A 14,921-nucleotide genomic window follows, 5' to 3' on the forward strand; every position below is an offset into this window, starting at 1 on the left:
TGAACCAGATGGGTTTTAATAACGATCAACAATGGTTTAATGGATATCATTAGACTTTTAATTCCAGATTTTTTTTTATTGAAGTCAAATTTCATCGTTTGCCGTGGTGGGCTTCAAACCCAGGTCCCCAGAGCAATTCCCTGAGTCTCTGGATTACTAGTCCAGTGACAATACCATGACGGCACCACATCCCCTGATAGTTAAATAAGTTTGGATTTTAAAACAAACTTATTTTTAATCAATTTAAAGTACCCAATTCTTTTTTTTCCAATTAAGGGGCAATTTAGCGTGGCCAATCCACCTACCCCGTACGTTTTTGGGTTATGGTGGTGAGACCAACGCAGGGCGAATGTGCAAAGTCCACACGGACAGTGACCCGGGGGTGGAATCAAACCCGGGTCCTCGGTGCCATGAGGCAGCAGTGCAAACCACTGCGCCACCATGTCGCCCTTTTTAAAAACTAACATCAGTAAACGTTCTCATGAAACTATTGGGATTTTTTTTTTAAAAGTCCTTCAGGGAAGGAATTCTGTTGTCCTTTCAGAGCCAAACCTCTAAGTAGTTGACTATTAATTGTTCCCTCAGCTAGCTCAGCAAGCCATTCAGTTGTAATAAACTTCTACGATAAACAATAATAAAATTAAAACTGGATGGATATTGCACCATTGGCATAGGCACAGCAAAGGCTAACTCAGCATAATCAGCCTTGGAAAGTCCTTTCCAGCATTTGGAAACTTGTTCCAAAATGGGAAGGGCTGTGAAGCAACTTGGTCATACTCGCAGAATCATATCTTCCAGCCGACACCCCAGACTCCTCCATCAGTGTCCATGGATATGGACCTATCCCAACAGAAGGGCAAACCCACCAGTGGTCACGACAATGGCTCAGTGAAAGAACATCGGGAGGGAGTGAGCCTGGAAGTCCTGAACCTGACTCCAGATCTCTTGAGGTCTTGTGGCTTGAGATCAAACATGGGGGCAGAAACCTCCCTCAGCTGATGAATCGGTACTCTTCTGTGTTGACCACCACTGGAAGAAACGTAGTGGGCTGCAAAAGCCGGTTTTCAGCCATTTTGATGCACTCCACGTGATATCAAGAAACAGCTGGGTGCGCAGGATATAAAGCCATATGGACTCTAACAAAATCTTGGCTATATGGTTGAAGATTTGAGATCCAGAACAAGCCACACCTCGAATCAAGTTGTTCCAACACAACTAACATTTACCCGACAGTGTAGAAAATTGCCCCGATATGTCCTGCACACATAAAAATGGGACAAATCCAATCCAGCCAATTCCCCCCATCAGTGTACTCTCTATCATCAGCAAAGTGATAAAAGGAGTCGAAAACAGCTGTCAGGTGTCACTTTCTCGCCAATAACCTGCTCACCGATGCTCATTTTGGGTTCCACTCATTTACAACCTTGATCCAAACAAAAAAAATAGCTAAATCTCACTCTGGGAGAGTGAGAGTGTTGGAGGTCAGTCATGTCAGACTCAGGACATCGCTGTAGGAGTTTTTCAGGGCATGTCCTTGGTCTGTTCAATGATGATTAAAGTTGTTCAAGTCCAGTTGGAACACCTCAGATAATGAAGCAGACTGTGCCCAAATGCAGCAAGACCTGGATAATATGCAGGATTGGGCTGGTTACTGACAAATAACATTCATGCTACACAAGTGCCAGACAAAGACCATTTCCAACAGTGTCCACTTCCTCCCCATTACACTTAACAGCATTGCCATCGCCAAATCCTCCCTTTCAGCAATGTATATTAACCGGAAACCTACCTGTGCCAGCCATATAAATACTGCAAGAGCAAGTCAAATGCTGAGTATTCTGCAACGTGTGACTCACTTCCTAACTCCCCAAAGCCTTTCCACCATCTACAATACAAAAGTTAGACGTGTAATGGAATGTTCCCCATCTTTTTTATTCATTCATAGGATGTGAGCATCACTGGCTAGTCCGGCATTCATTGCTCATCCCTAATTGTCATTGAGAAGGTGGTGGTGAGCTGTCACCTTGAACCGCTGCAGTCCACTTGCAGAGATGAGTGCAGTTCCAACAACTCTTCGAAACACGGCACCGTTTTGAGACAAACCATCCACTGCATAGACTCCATCTAAAACATTAATTTCCTCCACCACTGGTGCACCATGACAGCAGTGTGTACCATTTTCTGGATGCGCTGCAGCTCGCCAAGATTTGTTTGCACACCTTTCCAGCCCGCAGCCTCAACCAGTTAGAAGAACAAGGGTTGCTGGTGCCTGGGAATACAATCACCTGAAAGTTCCCATTGAAGGCACATCCCGTCCTAACTTGGAAATATAGTGTTGCTCCTCCATCGTGACTGGGTAAAAATCCTTGAACTCCCTCCCTAACACCAGTGTAGATGTGTCGTCATCATAGATTGCAGTGGGTCAGAAAGGCAGCTCATGGTCACCTTCTCCATGCAGATATGCATAGGCAATAAATAAATGTTAGCTTTAGCACCGATGATCACATCCCATAAATTATTTTTTTTAAAAGACAAGGAATTAAATCAAGAACAAAGTAAGTCATGGACTTGTCATGGGCCAATACTCAATATTGCACAGGTTTCTTATTTTACGCATCAGCACAGTTAGCAGAAAAATGATTTAGAAATGACTGAAGGGACGTCATGTGTGCTTAAGGCATGAAAATTATTTCAGTATGTGGACGATTGTGAGGTCAAAGCTGACAACTGGTGAGTACAGATTCTGGAATAACGTGAGATATTCTTAAACTCCTATCAGTAGTTTTACTCGGTGAATCGGGTCAGAATTGGGTGAGTGAGTTTTCTTCTGTGTTTTAGGACTATACTTCCTGCAGAGAGTCGGGACAAGTCCAGAAGGTTCCGCCAATTTTACCTTTTCCGGAGATTACTATAACCGGGAGCTGTCAGGTAAGATCCTAAATATTCCAAAAGTAATCGTGCTGAGGGTACACATTTGTGGAGACTGTGCTATGTGTGTTGTAGGACAGAGTTCCAGATATGCCAATTTGAGAATGTAATGGGCCTGACCTATCTAATCCTGGATTTATTCTATGTTAGGTCTCTTTTTTTGAAGAACTCAAATTCGACTAATTTAAGTCTTCATTTATTAACGGTAGATACAATGTTTACATATAGAATACACTTTGACAATACTCAAACTTGCGAGAGGGAAAAGAACTGCTTTATAAATGAACTTTAGACACAGACAATGCAGTGGAACAAATGATCCACAAGGGAAAGCCTTTGCACTATTATGTCCGTGTGACCACTAGACTAAAGTGACAACGCAAGAGGTCATTTAAATCTGTACAAGTTATAATAACCACTAGATGGGGCTAAAAACTAACTTAGGAGTGGGAGTTTGTGCCACATCATCTCACTTGAGATGTTGGAAAATCATGCAAATGCTGGAAACAAAAGCAGAAAATGCTGGAAATACATAGCGAGTTTGCGTTTTAATCCTTTTGTTTCTCAGGAATGCCAAAGTATTCTTGGGAACATGTGTCTTCTCTATCTAATGCTGACTGACCTGATGTGAATTTCTAGCTTTTTGTTTTCATTTTCACCAGCTGCTTTGTTTTAGGATTGAGGATCTATCCCTTCAATAATGCCTTCGTTGTTGCTTTGGCAATGTTCTGTGGGTCGCCTGTGGGTATATAATTTCCCGAATCGTGTTTGAATGTTAAATAGCTACCTTGATTTTTAAGTGCAGTGGCATCAATAAAGGCATTGCTGACTGGTTTTACTATGGAGAGTTGCATGGCTAATGCTGGAAACATATTAAGTTAGGCACATATTTAATCAGCTTTTGAAAATGCCATGATGTACAAATTTCCAAACCTTATGCCCTTTTCTGGCTATGTGGGAATTTTTGCTTTGTTTGGTTCCAATCTCACACTGTCCGAGCCCCCCCCCCCCCCCCCCCCCCCCGAGTTCATTGGAATCATTTAAATCACAAAACAGTGGAGCATGGGACATGCTACGTTCTGTGTCCATTCTTTTGATTTGTGGCTGACGTAGCGTATTAGCTAACAGACTGCTGGATAGGATTTTCTAACACCAAAGACTTAATGTCTATACACAGACAACAAGGTCTTTCAGTAGTGGCCAAATCTCTGTGCAAAGAACAGAGTCGTAGTGTTGCTTGATTTTTTTTTTTAAAGCAAAGGTTTCTGTATTCAGAATGTGTTATTTCCAGACCAGATTGCTGTGGTGCTGGGCATTTAGGACAATATTGCTCTGAAATTGGCTTAATCTATGAAAATGAAAATCGCTTTATTGTCAAGAGTAGGCTTCAATGAAGTTACTGTGAAAAGCCCCTAGTCGCCACATTCCGGCGCCTGTCCGGGGAGGCTGGTACGGGAATCGAACCGTGCTGCTGGCCTGCTTGGTCTGCTTTAAAAGCCAGCGATTTAGCCCAGTGAGCTAAACCAGCCCCTAAAGCCCCTAATCTAAAGCGTTGAGACCCAGTTTGCCAAAGAAATGCAGCAATATATGGTGTTACTAAGCCTTAATGTTGAAGGATTTCTGTTTCAGATGAGCTGTACAAATTCAAGTTCACCTGTTAGTTGCCTGATCTTTTTTGGGCAATAGGGTGTTTATTTTTTATTTTTTTAAATTTTTTTTTTATAAATTTAGATTACCCAATTATTTTTTCCAATTAAGGGGCAATTTAGCGTGGCCAATCCACCTACTCTGCACATTTTTGGGTTGTGGGGGCGAAACCCACGCAGACACGGGGAGAATGTGCAAACTCCACACAGACAGTGACCCAGAGCCGGGATCGAACCTGGGACCTCAGCGCTGTGAGGCGGTTATGCTAACCACTTGGCCACCGTGGCAATAGGGTGTTTGACACAGACCGTTAGATTTAAATCTTTGCCCAAGGTATTAAGAAATTTGTACAGGCTGATGTACTAATTTCTTCATGTTGCATATAAATGCAGAGTTTAGATACAAATAGGCAGAGCTAAGACTTGGGAACCTTAAACTATGTACAGTTAAGCTTCCTGTTTTCTTCAGTCAAGATCAAAGTAGTGTAGAATTGAACCATGCAGATGAAGAGATCCCAGCTTTGACCCCATTCTCTGCTGAGTTAACAAGCTTCAAGAGCAGTACAGTATTGAGCTTAGCCCTCTGATCCCCATGGTTGTCCAGTGACTGCTGCTTGAAAATGTAGCAACTGGTGCAGTCTGATTTGTGAGAAACAAGTAACCGGCCAGTGCTCTACTAGACTCTTGTATGTAGATTGCCCACTTAAGTGGCCAACTAGAGTTTTGCTGACACCAGTGGAACTCTGCCCACTTGAGTCCTTCAGCAGAGAGTGGGGGTTGTGAGGTAGAGTTGAAGGGGGGAGAAATACAAGTATTCTTCATTCGAATCTGAACCATGGAAATGTATTTTAATTTTGGTAACTAAATTGTTGCTTTGTTTTAAGCTCTTTTCTTCAGTTTTGAGACTCATATTTGTTTTTGAATTTAGCCGTTGCTGCACCTAGAAATGCTACATCATAGAATTCCTAAAGTGCAGAAGAAGGCCATTCAGCCCATCAAGTCAGCACCAACCCTCTGAGAGAGCACCCTACCTAGGCCCACTCCCCCACCCTATCTCCGTAACCCCAATACCCTATCTAACCTGCACATCTTTGGACTGTGGGAGGAAACCAGAACACCCCAGAGGAAACACGCGCAGACACGGGAGAAGGTGCAACTCCACACAGTCACCCAAAACTGGAATTCATCCCGGGTCCCTGGTGCTGTGAGGCAGCAGTGCTAACCACTGTGCCCCCTCAATTATATACAGTGTAATTGTCTAATATTTGTACAGCTACAGGCTAGTGAGGTGAACTGACAACTGAGGTTAGTCTCCCTGAACTAACATTGCACTAATAGACCATACCGAAACATGGTGTGAGAGTCAGAATGACATGCAGAAATGACTCTGCGAGGCTTGATTCCATTTTTAATCCTTAACACCCTATTGAGCTTGACTGTAGTCTGGCTGAGGTGTAGAATAAGTGGGAGGCCTCGACCGCCAGTGAGGTACCACTGCTCTTATCGTTTTATACACTTCCCTGGTGAGGCGAGCCCCAAAGAGCTCTCACTTCTAGTCAGAAGCGACCAGGGGCTCCAGTGATAGTGGCAGAGTTTGACTTGGGTGCTACACCTGGCACACTGTAACGCAGATGTCATGCAGATGTCCTAAGGAGATCTCAATATAATAGATCAACTGTTGGAAGTATTCAGCAGTATACATATGTGAAACGAGTGTGCAATTACTAGTTTAGATATGTTTTTGATTTTCCCAATGTTATCACTTTCCAGGTTGGGAACCTTTTGCTGAGCCTTGGACATCTTTTCTGACCTGGCAGCAGCAGGCAGCCAGCCGTCTCCATCCACCGCGTCTTAAGTTGGAATTGCAGGCGAAACAACGACTTGATATCAATATTACATCTGTCCTGATGGGTATGGAACCTGCGCTAGGCTGCGCTTAGTGCTAGCATTTCACAAAAACGCAAATGTTCATTGCACTTAATTTGAGGATCCTCCCTATTCTTTTGGATGGGCCCTTAGTGTTGAAAATTACTGGAGAGTTTGATCTATGTGCTGTACCTGCTTGCCCCTATACCGGGTAAGAGCCCCTGCTCCATATTACTCTATGGTAAAGAAATACTGAAAGGATAAGGTAAATTACCAACTTACTAAAGTAGATGACACAAAATCATTTATTAAATTGAGCAACCTGGGTTACAGTGCACAGTGGCACCAAGGGTGGCATGATGCTAAAATAGATGGGAAAGCAGGAAAGTAGGCAGTGGAGAGGAGATACAGTTTACTGACGGATAAAGATAGGCTAGGAGAATGAGCCAAAATTTGGCAGATGGAGTTTAATGCGGATAAATGTGAGGTTATCCATTTTGGCCAAAAAAGTAAAGGCAAATTATTATCTCAATGAAAAGCAGATTCAAAAATGCATCTGTTAGAGGGCTCTGGGTATCTTTGTTCATGAATTGCAAAACGTCCGCATGTAATTAAAATGGCAAATGGAATTTTAACATTTATTGCAAAAGGACTGGAGTATAAAAATAGAGAAGTGTTGTTGCAATTGTATAGGGTGTTGGTGAGACCACATCTGGAGTATCGTCTCCAGTTTTGGTCTCCTTATTTGAGGAAGGACATAGAATCCCTTCAGTGCAGAAGGAGGCCATTTGGCCCATCGAGTCTGCACCAGCCCTCTGAAAGAGCACCTACCTGGGCCCAATACTCCGCCCTATCCGCGTAACCCCACCTAGAGGTAATTTAGCATGGCCAATCCACCTAACCTGCACATCTTTGTACTGTTTGAGAAAACTGGTGCTCCCAGAGGAAACCCACGCAGACAAGGGAAGAACGTAGAAACTCCACACAGTTACCCGAGGTCTGAAACGAACCCGGTCCCTGGTGCTGTCAGACAGCAATGCTAACCACTGTTCCACCATACCACCCATGTGGTAGCATTGGAGGCAGTTCAGAGGAGGTTCACCAGATTGATTCTGGGGATGAAAAGGCTGACATATGAGGAGAGATTGAACAGATTGGGCTCAAACTCTCTGGAAGTTAGAAGAATGAGAGGGGATCTGATCGAGGTATATAAACTATTATATATACTATTTAGTATACTACTAAAAGGGATTGATGAAGTAAACTTAGGCCAAATGTTCCCCCTTGTGGGGCAATCTAGAAGGAGAGGTTACAGACAGGTTGAAAGGCAGTAGATTTAGAACTGAGATGAGGAGGAACTATTACTCGCAGAAGGTGGCGGATTTGTGGAACTCAACTGCCCATAGTGCCGTGGAGTCTGTATCATTAAATAGTTTCAAGAAGGAGATAGATATATTTCTGATTTTAAAAATGGGTTAAAGGGGATATGGGGAACAGGCAAGGAGGTGAATTTGAGACCAGGAAGTGATCAGCCATGATCTGATCGAATGGTGGAGCAGACTCAAAGGGCTGAATTGCCTACTTCTACTCCTAATTCCCAGGTTCCTATTGGTACGAAAGATCAAGAGGTAAATAGGGAAATAGTAATTTCTTGAAATTAAGCTAGAATTTTAAAAGAATTGGAAGAGGAAGGTAATAGGGAATCATAGAATTTACAGTGCAGAAGGAGGCCATTCGACCCACCGAGTCTGCACTGGCTCTTGGAAAGAGGAGAGAAGTTAACATGCTTGGAGATGTGAATTAGAGTAGGAGACAGCGTGATAAACCTTTATTTTGAACATAACAAAGGCATAGGAAAGCAAAGCATATTTTTTGGCATATCTGCACCTTGGGAGAGAGGGAAAGAAAAATTTGGATGCGCAGTACCATGCATTACTGACCAAATGGAGACAGGGATTCAGCGGTGAGATAGAACAGGCAGAGAGATTAACATATAGTCATTTTTAGATAAATCATACAGCTAGTCGTGAGAGAGAAAGTATCAGAAGTAGCAAGGGGACTGTTCGTTAGCAGTGTGAAAATGTCTGACAATGTCTGGGTTCCTCTGTGTGCGAATATGGCACTTTTAGATTTACAATGTGAAATCTGCTTCTATGCATCACTATCATACTTCCATAATGGCATTGGTTCTGTTGTTGTCCCTTTGTCCTAGTTGGAGAATGACTTGAAGAACGAGGAGTTCTGATGAAGTCACTTCAGAGGTTAACTGACCCGTTCCAGTATTTTCTGTTTCTCTGTCAGCTTTCCGGTATCTGCAATTTTTTTGCTCTTTGTTTTGAGACTACTTTCTGTTCTCAGGAGGGAGGCTTGTTCTCTGTATCTTGAATTGACCTTCCTCAATGGATCTATGAAAAAAGATGATGCCAGCTGAGTTCAGCTAACTTGAGGATCAGATCTTCATAAACTGTTCTGAATGGTTTAATATTACACAGTGCATAAAAGCACAATGCCATCTATGAAGTTCGACCATGATGTAATTAAATCTAAGAGCATAAATCCCAATCCAGTTCCCAACTTGTTACTGTTATTCTCCATGTTGCATTACAGAGCAGTATAAGAGGACAAAAGCCTCCTGGATTGCTGATTACTGTAAGAAGGAAGAAAGGGAGTGTCCAGGAACATCTCAGTGGCGGACAGGGATGTATCTCGATCCATTAATGCTTGGACAGAGTAAGTACATCAAAGAGGCAAGTTTGCTTTGTGTTAGTTATTGTTAACGTTAATCACAAAAATTGAAAGTGTTAAGCTTGTCTAGTTTATCTGCTGTTGAAGTGCACCGCCTGCCAAGTTGGCCATGAGGCCACCGTTGCATAATCCGCAGTCAACACTGCGGGCTGCAGGCATGTTCCCAACTGAGCATATAGTATTGTGGACTGGTGGATTTTAATAGCAAATGCAGTAAGGTTATAACTCGCGAGCAGGCTTCGCTGAATTGAAGCATGGGTCAGAAAATTGTGCCGATCGTGTTATACTCCTGCTGTCAAATCTGTCATCACCCCGGAATGGAGGGAATTTTCCATGCTGAGTAATGGCCATAGGGTATTTTTAGAATTCTAAAAATGTTAAATGGTTTAGAACAATTGAAAACCTAGAAGTAATTATTTGCTGTGACCGTTAACAATAGACAATGCGTGGTCATAGGAATGACGTTTAGGATAAAATCTCAGATATATTTTTATGAGGTGCAGTTTTATCATGAGATGAAAACAATCACAGAACAATTTCAGCGTCTTCATCTGTTTGATATATGAAAATCACAGACTTGTTGACCAGCCATTTAAAAAAGATAAAGACTGCTTCATTTTAATAATATAATGATATTTGGTCAAGTGAATCTCGAGGAGCAAATATATCACTATTAAAGATGAAGGATGTCGTGCAGTCTCATTACCAGAGCCTTGTTGGAAAGAGTTTGCCTTAAGCAAAAACTCCCTTTCTCTTTCCCACCCACCCTGCCTCCTGAAAAAATAGTCTCTAGCTTCCTTCTGTAAACCCAAAATAATTTCAAATTACGGTTTTTACTAACAGGACCTGCTAATCTGTTTGTTTTATTTGAAGTTAAAGAACTTTGACTATATTGAAACAAAAACACTGTTGGTCAGTGGGTGAATATTTCAAGACGCTTGTGGGGTCGTGTAAAATACTCAACAACGGTTTAGCAAGAGAGCGCCTTCAAAGTAATCTTTTTATCGAAGAAAATAACTGCTTTATTCTCATTTTCTTTGCTATTTTAATAACTTGCACATTCCCAGTCTGGAGAATAGGTTCCCAAAATGACCCTTGTGCTGCTTTGAAGTTATGCTGTCCAACCTGGGAGCCAAGCAGAGGTCAGTTCCTATAATTGGCATCATTAAAGAAGCCTACTTGTTGGTCACTGGGCCAATGATAACATGGACTTTTTCTGGACTTATTTTCTTGCAAAAAAGGGAGAGTACCTTAAATTCAAGATTTCCCTTCTTTAATTAGAATTTGAGTGGTTTCATACATTTCAATATTCATCCAATAGTGAAGTTAAATGAAAAGCATAATTGTTAACTCTTTAATATGGAGCAGATGGACAATTTAATATAGTTTGTAATATGGCTATGATTTTTGTGAATTTGGTATTATTTGGAATTTGGTTGATGCTTTGATAACTACTGGATTTAGTCAAGTGGTTATAAAACTATTGAAAATGTTTTTGCTTCAAGTTGCTGTTGTTTCTTTGTTGTAAGTTTTGAAATTATCTTCACCCACCTTCCACCCACTTTCATTCCATTAACTATACCCTCACACCCGTAAATCTACAAATCAGTATCAAGCACCATGGATCTTATCTTTACTTTGACCTTAACATCATTCACATTAATGGTCTTATTCTGTCAGTTTGAAGCCTTAGTTTCTCTATGTTATATAAGTGTACTGCAGACCCAGTTCCCCGTCGACTTGCTTGCATCAGAATCAGTCAACAGTCAGCCTCTTGATCCATGGCGTTATACCTTTGGGGAGAATAACAGCAGGTTTAGTAAAAAAAAAATTAAATTGAGCTTGGTGACACTGAAGACTGCATTTAATGATTATCTGTAGTTGCCCTGAAGCAATTAAGGGTCAGCAATGTAATTGGGACCAGAGTCAAGTATAGGTTTGACTGGGTAAGTGGAGCTTTGGAAAAGGACTTGGTCATATCTGGAGCTACAGGGCTACATTTTAACATCCTGGGGTTGGGATCAGGTCAAAGGTTAACATTTTAAAAATGTGAAACCAAACTCCAACCCACCCACTTCCAGTTTTAATGAAGGCAGGACAAGGAGTGGATAATCAATGACTCTCCTCCCCCCCCCCCCCCCCCCTCTCTCTCTCTCTCTCTCTCATCCTCTCTCTCTCTCTCTCTCTCCTCTCTCTCTCTCTCTCTCTCTCGAAAATGTAAATATTTTTGAAGCTGTTACCCTCTTATTTAACCTGTTTTTCAGGTTTACCCATGATCTGCCAGATTCCCCAGGCCTTGAGAAATCAGGCAACGGAAGGGAGGCTTCTTAAGTTAACTGCCTTTACAGCATTCCTTGAGGCCAGGAGGATGACCTCTGGAGTTCACACCCACAACCCCGTCCCCACTTCAATACTGCCCCTGGAGTCAGAGATCAAGCCCACCTGCTTCACAATCTCTCTCTCTCTCTCTCTCTCTCTCTCTCTCTTCCCCCTCTCTCTCTCTCTCTCCCCCCTCCCCCCCCCCCCCCCCCCCCCCCCCCCACACTTGACTGTACATGCCCGATTGATTTCTAAAGATCCTATGGCACAATTATTATTTTTTTAAAGGGCAGCAGCAGGTTCTCCAAGTGTCCTCATCAAAATTTCTCTGTTCACCAATGTCACGAAGAAAAGGCCAGCTGGTTTGTCGCCTCATTGTGCAAAATGGCAGTTAAATGTGCTCAAACAGCAATAACTGGTGGACATTGAAACAATTAATTCCATGTGAAGTGCTTTCAGGCACCTTCTCAGAGATGTGAAAAGAAAATGTAAAAATCCAAGTCCTTTTTACTTGTTTTTGGATGTCTGCTTGCCAGCAATCGTTGATCTGTGAGCATATGGGTCTGACATGAAGGTCTTTACTGCTGCAATCTGATAAAAGATGCCAGGCTTGTAAAGTACTGAAACAACCTGTTTTTCTTTTAACTGCTGAGGTAGAACAATTCTGTTCTGCAAGTTATTACATTATTGGAACTTAAGTACTTATGAAAAGTGCCATTTTGGGGGTAATAGATGAAGCACTTGTATTGTCAGTAATATTCGTATGGAGCGCTGTCTTTTTTTTTTAAATTTAGAGTACCCAATTATTTTTTTCCAATTAAGGGCCAATTTAGCGTGGCCAATCCACCTACCCTGCACATTTTTGGGTTGTGGGGGCGAAACCCACGCAGACACGGAGAATGTGCAAACTCCACACGGACAGTGACCCAGAGCCGGGATCGAACCTGGGACCTCGGCGCCGTGAGGCAGCAGGGCTAACCCACTGCGCCACCGTGCTGCCCTGAGTGCTGTCTTTTTAACTCTAATTTCATTTCGGCCCTATTTATAATCCAGAGTTAAGCTTCCGTATCCAAGCACACAGCTGAGAGCAGGTTTATAGATGTGCAAACAAATGTGAGTTGATGTGTTGTCTGCACTGTAGGGATTCTATGATTCAGCAATAGAACCAATAGTGCGCCTCAATTTCAAGCCATGACCCATTTAACCCATTTTCTGAAATAAAAATGGAGATTACTCATTGGGAATGATGCCTGCCCTATTCCTACCCTTCTCGTGGAAGAAATGCTATGTCATAATGTCTTGTGCAATAAGCTAGGAATAAGGCTTATTAAAAATATGAATTAAATGATGAACATTCAGCATTGCAAACCACTCGCTTACAGGATATTACTTAAATCATGGCACGGCATAGTGGCACAATGGTTAGCACTGCTGCCTCACAGCTCCAGGGACCCAGCTTCAATTCCGGCCTCGGGTAACTGGGTGAAGTTTGCGCTTTCTTCCTCTGAGTAGATTTCCGCTAGGTGCTCCGGTTTCTTCCCGCAGTCCAAAGATGTGCTAGTTAGGTGGATTGGCCTTGCGAAATTGTCCGTTAGTGTCCACGAGCATAGCTGGGGTTATGGTGATCAGAATTGGCATGGTCGGTGCAGACCCGATGGGCCAAATGGCCTCCTTCCGCATTGTAAATTCTATGATTCTAGAAGAAACAAATAAACATCTCCAAACTCCTGTATATTTGAGTATTGCTGGAAAAAGAGTCCTGCTGTTGAAGCTTTTCATCTTGCACTCATCAGAGCAGCTGTGAGAATGGCACATCCCAAAGGGACAAACAATTGATACTGCATGGGGAAAGGGGTGCTGATTGGTTGGCAAGTCATAAGTTACTTTAGTTTGGGTATCTCCAATGCACAGTATTTTAATGAAGTAATATGTTTGAACCTTTCTACCTCAACCTTGATGAATGAACTGCTTACCGATCGAGGGCAAAATTGGACGGTTTGATGCAAGCTGGTGGATGATTTATCTGCAGGACTATTTTATGTTCAAATGAGACAACTAAACCCAAAACATATAATCCACAATTAAATATAATTGTCTAACACCTGACGGATTTGAAGAACAAACATTGCTTTGCTATAATGGACACAACTTTTTGAGTTCAGAGCTGCCCCTTTTGTTGGAGTTTTCCCCGTTTCTGATATAATAATTTCCAACAGCTGAAAGGGCTGAGAGTCTTTTATTTGCCCATTAAACGACTGGGTGACAACTTTCCCTCTACTTACCTTGCCCTCATCTGAAGCTTCTTCCCAAGCGCAATTAACAGTACCAGGGAAGAAAAAGACTGATAATCACTTGACTTACATAGCTGTTAGCTATCATTGGGAGTATAGATTCACTGATGGGTAAGATCCAGGCTGTGTCCAATCACGAGTAAGAACATTAGTGACTACCCAAAATGTCATTAATAGATCTTCAATATAGAGGTAAGATTTGAAACATGACATCTCCCTTCATTACGTTCATCTTCATCTGTCATTTCTTTCCTTGCTGTAAATTGGAACAATGTCCTTTTCTGTTCTCGGTTTGCCTGGACAAGTTGAACTTTTTTTTCTCTCTAACTAGACCTTTCTTTCTCTGTCAGGCAACCCTCTTGCCTTTCTTAGAACTAGAAGCACTGCCAGTCTGACAAACCTAGAGCGGCAGATATTTGCCAGAGGTAATGTACCAGGGAATGGGAGAAATGAAGAAAACGTCCCGTGGCTTTTATCAGATAAGTTGTAGTGTGACATACCAACGAAAATTAGTTGATATCTTTTCATATTTAATTTTATATGGCTTCAGTTTGAATGTTGATGAGAGTGCAGGATATAAATGTCCCTTTGTTTTTCTGTTCAAATATTGTGTTACCGTGGTCCTCTTTGCATCTATTTGCTATCTTGCTTCACTGGCTATTTGCTTCACTGTTTCATTTAGCAGTGAAGAAGTGACTGTGCTAGTTGAAGAACACTTCTATTGTCACTCTCTGATCAGCCATTTTTTACTTCAGTATTTTGTTTTGTATCCAGTCTTAGTTAATGAATGAAAGAAAATCTTCAAAGCTGGTATTTGCACCCAAATAATGAATGCAAAAGATCTGTTCCTCTTAGAACTCCTTGTGTGCCAGGAGGAGCAGGAGTGCTCTGCCCAGGGACCCTTGGGGCCACTCCAGCCATGACTTCTTGCACCATCAGCCCCTACCACCCCCTTCCCTCCAATCTTCTAGATATCCTGTATAACCCTCTTTCCATTGTCTGATGGGATCATTGTTATGGTTCCCTGTAGCCTCCTGCTGGTAAATTCCAACTCCCGCCTGCTAGTCAGGCAGTCGATCAGGCTTAGGTGGGAGTCAGTGAAGAGCTATTTGAATGAGGCCCTGCC

The 14,921-nt window shown here is 42.3% G+C and overlaps 1 protein-coding gene across 1 annotated transcript in view; it reads left to right on the forward strand.

The window, feature by feature from the left end:
- Positions 1–14,921, forward strand: part of vps13d (vacuolar protein sorting 13 homolog D) — a 302,778-nt gene that overhangs the window by 126,871 nt on the left and 160,986 nt on the right. The window contains 4 exon segments of the mRNA XM_038821608.1: positions 2,839–2,928; positions 6,345–6,485; positions 9,048–9,170; positions 14,146–14,220. Of these exon segments, the coding sequence (XP_038677536.1) occupies positions 2,839–2,928; positions 6,345–6,485; positions 9,048–9,170; positions 14,146–14,220 (429 nt within the window).

The sequence above is a fragment of the Scyliorhinus canicula genome, chromosome 16 (assembly GCF_902713615.1).
Source record: "Scyliorhinus canicula chromosome 16, sScyCan1.1, whole genome shotgun sequence".
Taxonomy (NCBI): domain Eukaryota; kingdom Metazoa; phylum Chordata; class Chondrichthyes; order Carcharhiniformes; family Scyliorhinidae; genus Scyliorhinus; species Scyliorhinus canicula.